The sequence below is a fragment of the Lathyrus oleraceus genome, chromosome 7 (assembly GCF_024323335.1).
Source record: "Lathyrus oleraceus cultivar Zhongwan6 chromosome 7, CAAS_Psat_ZW6_1.0, whole genome shotgun sequence".
Classification (NCBI taxonomy): domain Eukaryota; kingdom Viridiplantae; phylum Streptophyta; class Magnoliopsida; order Fabales; family Fabaceae; genus Lathyrus; species Lathyrus oleraceus.
The window spans coordinates 465,979,500-465,987,235 of record NC_066585.1 but is presented as its reverse complement, the minus strand read 5'-3'; the positions used below and the strand labels follow the sequence as shown (position 1 = coordinate 465,987,235).

At 34.9% G+C, this 7,736-nt stretch overlaps 1 protein-coding gene across 1 annotated transcript; it reads right to left on the bottom strand.

The window, feature by feature from the left end:
• On the bottom strand, positions 1 to 7,272 carry LOC127101593 (uncharacterized). Its single transcript, XM_051039045.1, has 12 exons — positions 6,839 to 7,272; positions 6,690 to 6,757; positions 6,353 to 6,436; positions 5,909 to 6,202; positions 5,363 to 5,502; positions 3,724 to 3,811; positions 3,304 to 3,486; positions 2,880 to 3,041; positions 2,514 to 2,707; positions 795 to 945; positions 503 to 668; positions 1 to 379 (listed from the first exon to the last, which is right to left on the bottom strand). The coding sequence occupies exons 1-12, from the start codon at positions 7,194 to 7,196 to the stop codon at positions 309 to 311; spliced, it is 1,959 nt and encodes a 652-aa protein (XP_050895002.1). The 5' UTR covers positions 7,197 to 7,272; the 3' UTR covers positions 1 to 308.
• Between the last annotated feature and the right edge of the window lie 464 nt (positions 7,273 to 7,736).

Sequence of the window (7,736 nt, the reverse complement as noted above, 5' to 3'; positions counted from 1 at the left end):
TTATAAATCCAACTGCTTCTATTGATAAATTTACTATGAACCTATGGATAAATTTTCTATGAAGTTACTTAGGAATCCTGGACTATTTAAGCCAACTTAAAAGTGCCTACTAAAATTACCAAAAGGATCGCGATCACAGCAAATGCAAGATTCTCATCAAGACTTCAGCAATCCCTCCCTACTGTGTAGTTAAGCTTTTAATACCCTTCATAAATTTCAGGAAGCAAAATCATTTGAGGGAGCAATTCTTCACTTTTCTAACACAAACAGAACAACAGCTAATTCTTCTGTACGATAAAATGTTGATCCTACTGTGTAATTGGTATCAATTTTCGACGGTATGAAGCAGGATTTTGTTTGGACCGCGTCGCCTTTTTTCCTGTGAGCAAATCATATATGCATGCATCATTAACAGTCTCGAGGCAGGGGTCAGCAAAATAAAGTAAAAATATGATATAGTAGTAAACATTGACATTACCAACACTTCAAACAAATTACTAACCTTCATCTTTTTCCATTTTTTTTCTGCTGCGCCACAAAAGCCGAATGGGTGTACCAGGAAATCCCGCATTTGAACGCAGCTGCTTCTCCATAAAACGGCGGTAAGTTTCAGAAAAAAGTTTTGCATCATTGACAAAGAACACAAATGTAGGCGGCCTTATAGCAGCCTGCAAGAGGACATCTAGTAAGGAACTAAGAACATACAAATACCAAGTAATTATATAAGTTGTGAGAGCATAAAACTCAACCCAAGGAACTCATGGGTAAGCACTACCATTGCATGATGTGACTACCTGAGTGCAATAGTATACACGCCCTCTTTTTCCACCTCGTGTCCTGGGAGGAGACTTAAAAGTTACCGCTTCCTGTACTACTTGATTCAATATAGAAGTGCCCAGTCTTCTTGATCTCTCTTTTTCAACTTCACTAGCAGCAACAATGATCCTTTTGTTCAAAACAATAATATCAAATCAGCTACTCGGTTAAGTGATTAACAACAATGAAAAATATATCAGACCTAGGTATGTCGTAATTTTAACATTTTTAAATTTCAGTATCAAGTTTATTGTCTACATCCAAGCAAACCCATCAACCAAAGATTAGTTGCAGGATGCAGCCAGTAAAGCAAAGTTAGCCCAAAACTAAATAGAAAAGATCCCAAAAACAGTCTAGTTCTTAAGTCCATTTCCATGTAAATCACTTTCACCCCATAATGACAAGAATTTTGTTTTTGCCACACATCAAGGAAAACTATGCATAGTATATAAAAATAAATAAACTCTTAATTTAATCCTCTCAAAATTAAGGTGTTGTCACTTTAGTCCTTTACAGATTTTTATCACCAAATTAGTTCCTCAAAGATGAGGATGTTGTGTTGGATGCGTGGTAAGACTAGACGAGACAAGATTAGAAATGATAATATTAGAGAGAGAGTGTTGGGATGGTAGTATAGTAGAAAAGATGGTGGAAAATAGACTTAGGTGGTTTGGACATGTAGAGAGAAGACATGTAGATTCTGTTGTAAGAAGTGTACATCTGATACTTAGAAAAATTATAAAAGAAATTATTAAGAAAAATCTTAAGATTAATGAATCGGATTGAAACATGATTTTTGATAGAACATTATGGCATAATTTGATCCGTGTAAACTGTATTAGTCCCTCAAAGACTACAATAGCTTCATATTAGTCCTACAACAAAGATACTGTTCTGAAATGGAATATAGGTCCAACCTGTCAGGACTCGAAAGGCCCAGCCCCCTCAGGATCTCTTCAAGAGGCCACCTTCGTGGACCTTCTGGAACTGTAGAGTTCCATCTCTATTTATTGTCTCGGCGAACAAAAGCTGACAGGAGGTGAGGAATCTGGTGAGAGATCATCCTAACATTGGTTCGTAATCATTCTCCCATTACCCCTTCCTAAATATATTGATCAAGGCTCAGTGAAAGGTACACAATTGCTATACCATTTCTACTCCCACTCATTTTCATCCTGACTTAAGTGTCAAAATACTTGCAGATACCACCCCCTATCTTTGAAGCGTGGAAGTGCTGTCTTACTTGATCAATCAACTCGGCCAACCTCTTCGGTCCACTCTAGATCGACAAATTTTTCACCAAATTCACATCTTTAAGGACTAATATAGGGACAAAAGGCTTGATGGCTACTTATATCAAATGTCATAACACACTAATTTTGAAGGACTGAATTAAAGATTTACTCTCCACAAAATTCTGCAAAGAGTATGATGATTTGACTGTTGCATAAGGTTTACCATGACCACAACAATGAAACTGCTATTTATTTTTATTTATTTGAAAAACATTGCACATGCTAAAATATTCAAAGTTTAGCATCATTCGCCATGTCATATTCAAATTCATTTTTGTTTATAAATATGTATTCCTAAGAAAGAAGGACTTGTTTTAAGGACGAAATTGGGAGATTTCAAAGAAAACATGAAATTAACTTACTATCGGTAGAGTAAACAAAGATTTTCCAGCCAAAACTTACTTGTCAACGTTATGGCCAGCTAGAGCAGTAGAATAAACAACTGGAGCCCAGTTAAGTAAGCGAAGCTTCTCTCTGACATCTTGTTCATAGTGTAATGCAGTCTGATGGTTTTTATCTGGTATTGTATCCCACTTGTTTACAACAATCACACAACCTTTCCCTTCTTTTTCTATCCTTTCAGCTATCTTGTAGTCCTATAAAATGTACGAAGTAGTTTCGTAAAAAAAACTTCAAAACGAATATGGGAAATATTAATTTTTAAACTGGCATGCCATTTACATCCAAGGTCATTTTATGCAGTAGTCCTTATTATAATCAGAAGTAAAAACATGTCTATTTTCATATATAAAAGCACTGATTGGACACCTGCTCCGTGATACAAGCCAAGGCTTCAATGACAAGAGCAACAACATCAGAACGACGAATAGCACGAAATGCTCGATTCACTGACAAAGCCTCTGTTGTACTTCCTGCTGAGGCTACAGTTGTCCTTTTCCTGATTCCAGCAGTATCGATAAGACGGAACTTCTAGAGGAAGAAAATAAGAAAATAATTATCATGTTGAACTAAATATAAAAGCTTACCAATTCACTATTACAAATCTGGCATGATCCAAAAATATAAAGCAATAAACCAACAAATTTTGGATGGGGAAAACCTCATAACTAAATGATCCTTTTTAAAATTTATTTCTTTGCAACACAAGCTAAAACACTTTATAGCAGTCACTGGGTTATTCTGTTACACTAGAAACCAATTAGTTACTAGTAAGTCGCCAAAAGAAACAAACCTGGCCATCTGCTCCAATAAATTCAGTATCAATAGCATCACGTGTAGTGCCACTGATGGGGCTAACTATTGTTCTGTCCTCACCAACCAGTGCATTTAAAATGCTACTTTTGCCAACATTTGGTCTACCAACAATAGAAATTGCTGGAACATAATCTTCTTCTTCAACAAGATTCTCTGGCTCCTATTGTATAGCATAAAATAAAGCTTAAGTAAGAAAATCAAGGCTTTCAAAATCAGATTAAAACAAATTGACCCCAGGTTGTATAAAAAATGCTTTCAAATAATCAATAACTTATTATTGGTGGGTGAATATGTAATATAGTCAAACCAACTTGGTAAACAATAAAAAGTATCACCTGAATTTAGTCATTATCAATAACACATGCGGAAGGGAATTCAATATTAATGGAAAACAAACCTCAACTTTCTGTATCCCTGAACAAACAAGGTCAAGAAGCTCTCCAGTTCCGGTCCCTGATATAGCTGATACTGGAATTGGTTCAAACCTGATATATCAGAGTAACCATAGCAAGGAACTTGTGGATTAGTACATATGACACTTCGGAAAGCACTAATAAACAACATGATGCAAGAGCTTAGCATTGGCAGTATAACCACATTTTTGAAAGCATAAAACGTGGTTTTGTGCAAAAACAATCTGTAGTTATTTTTTGATACTTTATATCAATATCAAAATTCAAAACCACATTTTTTTAAGTGAAAAATTGTTGCTTTAGTGTTTAGTTGAGAATTTTGAACCAAGTTTTACTGCAAAATTACTTTTAATGTTAATTGTTTCAAATATAAGTTACTTCACTTTAAACTTTAATATTAAGCAAAATCAATTTTGTAAATCAAAATCATTCAAATTAAGTTTTACAGTCGCTCGTCAAATAACATAGAATTAATAAACATGATGGTTTGTCTCTTATAATTTCAATATGTTCATGATGTATCTAGATGTTAAACCTCAACGACTTCAAGACCTCTAAAAGGTCCAAATTAGCAAGAGAAATGATGTTTCTTTATGAAATATGCAATAGCTGTGATATCCTATATCAACATCACATGGTTATATTGAACAACATAGCAACCAAGAACTTATGCCCAGTGGCGAATCTTTATAGGTCTTAGCCTCCCCAAAAAATGTCGCTCTTAATAGGTATGTACACATATTATAATATCTTTAATATTATATTTATTATGTCATGGGCATATATGACAAATATATCAAGTGGTGCAGTGGCAAAGCCAGATGAGCTCATGCACCATAATCTGGGTTTGATTCCTTTAAGGGAGTTTTTTGCATATCTTAATTTTTTAAGCAAAAAATGAAATAATGAAATGTTCTGGGTTCGAACCCTGTTTAGCAAGCAATAGTAACTAGGACTAACCACTGAACCACCAGATCTAGATTAATTTAATGGGAATTGGGAAAATATGTATGTATAACACACATTAAACAAATTGACCCCCTCACACAAAGCTTTCAAGCTGCACCACTGCTTATGTCTGACCAAAGTTACGCCCTACTCACGCCCTATTAAGAGGAGACATGAAGATGCGCCCAATAAAAACTGAGGTAAATTTTAACACAAAAGGGTGAGTCTATACTTTTATGAATTTATTAATATGTAAGTTGAACTAACCATACTTAGTTGAACATTAACATCACCATAATTAATCAACCACTCGAACTAGCTAGTCATTAAAAAAGTTAACTGTCACGTCAACAGTGGATAATCTGATTCTTTTATTAGATTAGATGTTGACAAATGTGAGGCAAGTGTATTAAACACCGCCTTTGACCTCGAAGGTCTCTTGAAACATGTACATAATTAATTCATGATTGTTGAGACACACTTAAAAATCATATCCACGAATTTGATACCGAAATGAAAAATAATACATACCATAGAACAAGTTTTAGTCCTAAGGGCAATGTCAATAAAACATCAGAATAAGTGAGTTTTTTATTTATTAAAGTAGGTGTCAAGATCAAATTCCATGGTGTTTAACCACACCTCAAGCATGTATCCTCCATTAATATTGCTTACCCGAGGGCCCAAAACTCAGATGCCTGCATAATTCTTTTCCGTGGAGATTCACACTTGTTAACTGCTAGAATGATACGTTTATTTGAGTAGTTTTTCCGTAGCCAATCAGCAATCTCCACGTCAGCTGCTATTAGACCTGCCTGTTAAGCATAATTATCATTATTGTAAAGCTTATCAATCATGCACTTAAATAAGTATAAGAACAAAAAAAATTGATATCTCATTTTTATAGTGCATAACAATGTTCTCTGCAGTCAGTATCCAGATTGGTACCACAAATAACTCACTGGAGACAAACAACTAAAAGCTTTGAAGATTAAGCCAGAGTATAGAATTCCAAAAATATTGTCTAAAATCATGATGGTGCACAAGGAGGAACCACCAGCGGTTAATAACCATCAAAACTCAAAACAAGTAAGACCCACTTTTTTAAACATCTCATTATCTTTTTATATATTCATTATTAGAAAAAGAATCAAGAGAAAGTAGATACAGACATGGAAGAGAAGGTAAGATATATGATTTTATAAGCAAACAAACAAATACCTGACCATCAACCAGGAAAACAATAACAGATGATTCTTCCACAGCTGCAATTGCTTGTTTCTCAATCATTGATGGCATCCTGGCAACAGCTGCTTCTCTAGAGGCAAGGGGAATACCATCCATACCAATTGTCGTCGTAATATCCAGGTCCTCCATAACAGTGGATTGTGATTTTGAAACAGTTATAACACCCCCAGTGTCCACCACCATGAATTCATGGTCTCCCCAATATGACCGGCCATATAAACGATCCCTCGTAACCCCGGGTTCATCCACCACAATTGCCTTATTGCCCTACAATTTACGCAGAGAGTAAACATCTATCATAAGGAATCAAATTCAGCAGTCAGATTCCAAACATGTCAAAATTTCCAAATGCTAATTTCCCCCCGAACAGGAAAGAATCAACAAGAATAAACAAAGCTATAAAAAAACATTCAATACCCCAACGAGACGGTTAAATAACGCTGACTTGCCAACATTCGGTCTTCCAACAATAGCAATCCTTGGGAGAAGATTGTCAGGGATCTACCATTCAAAATACAGGAAGGTTCAGCAAATGACCCTAAGTTATTTCAATCTTTTTGAAACAAAATATATAATTCAAGTTCTAATTAGTTTAAAACACAGCTTTTTGCCTCGATTGTTTTGGTCAATATATGATATCAATCATACTATGTGTTTTGCCACTTAGCACATGCAATCCAATTCATATGTCTTTTAAATTATTTTCATCTCAAACGAGAGGTCTAGAGTTTATCAAATTGAACAATATACTAACAATTTTTCTCTCCGGTTTATTCCTCTTGGATTTTTTATCCGTTTCCTTGGCATCACTACTCTCATCTTCTGAAATCATCAAACACAATGATTGTTAAAAACTGCAAAAAAGAAAAAAAGTAACTGCAAATTAAGGTAACAACTACTCACCTATAGTCAAAATGCGAGATAGAGAGGTTGAATACTCCAGTACAACTTCCTTTGCTTCTTGCTCGAGCGCGATGACATCAACATCTTCGTCGTCGGAATCATCAACCTGATGGTCTAATTCTGATTCCTCTGGCAGTTCAACCAATTCGTCGTCGTCGTCGACGGAGCCTGAGAATTCGGCGGCGGTGAAGTGCGGAACGGGGTGGGAGAGGCTCCGGTTAGGGAGTGAGGTAAATCTCGGTGGAGAAAGCGTGGAAAAGGGGAAGGTGGTGTGAAATGAGAAAAGGGAGATTGGGGTTTTAGGGAGGGTGCAGAAAGAGATGGGGGTGAGAAAGTGTGAGTGGGAAAGATATGTCATTGGTGAAATGAGAGTGTGAGGATTGAGTTGAAGATTTGGCGGGGCGGGGGTTTATCGCCTCCATTCTCGTCATTCAGATATACATGGATTTTTGTATTTAGATATAATCACTTAAAATTAGAGTTACTCAAGAAAAAATGTAATATAGTCTCAAGTTAGACTTCTTTTTGAGAAAAAGATAATAAAATTAATAGTAAGGAATGTAATATAGTCTTTTTTATCTTATAAATATTTGAGTCAATTTTTCATACATTCATTTATCAATGCGCTCTTGAGATTTAAAAAACTACAAATACATGATAAAATGTTATATCATCAATAAAATACATTCAAAATATTTGACTTGTTTGAATATAATATGATTTATTGTGACATAAATAAATGTATACTTGGAGAATGGAGATACTTTGTTTTAGTTTAGGGTAGAACAACAACTATGATTTGTTTCTTAATTATCTGGATTTCTGATAAAAATATAAAACAATGGACTTAGTCAATATATATGGTTTTATTTACATAAACCATTAATAGAAGTTAAAT

Bases quoted from the DNA above. Each gene is read 5' to 3' on its own strand.
- LOC127101593 (XM_051039045.1), bottom strand. From the start codon at position 7,196: ATGACATATCTTTCCCACTCACACTTTCTCACCCCCATCTCTTTCTGC. The intron at 6,758-6,838 runs GTGAGTAGTTGT...TGATGATTTCAG, and splicing joins ATCTCGCATTTTGACTATAG to AAGATGAGAGTAGTGATGCC. The intron at 6,437-6,689 runs GTTAGTATATTG...TTTGAATGGTAG, and splicing joins ATAAACCGGAGAGAAAAATT to ATCCCTGACAATCTTCTCCC.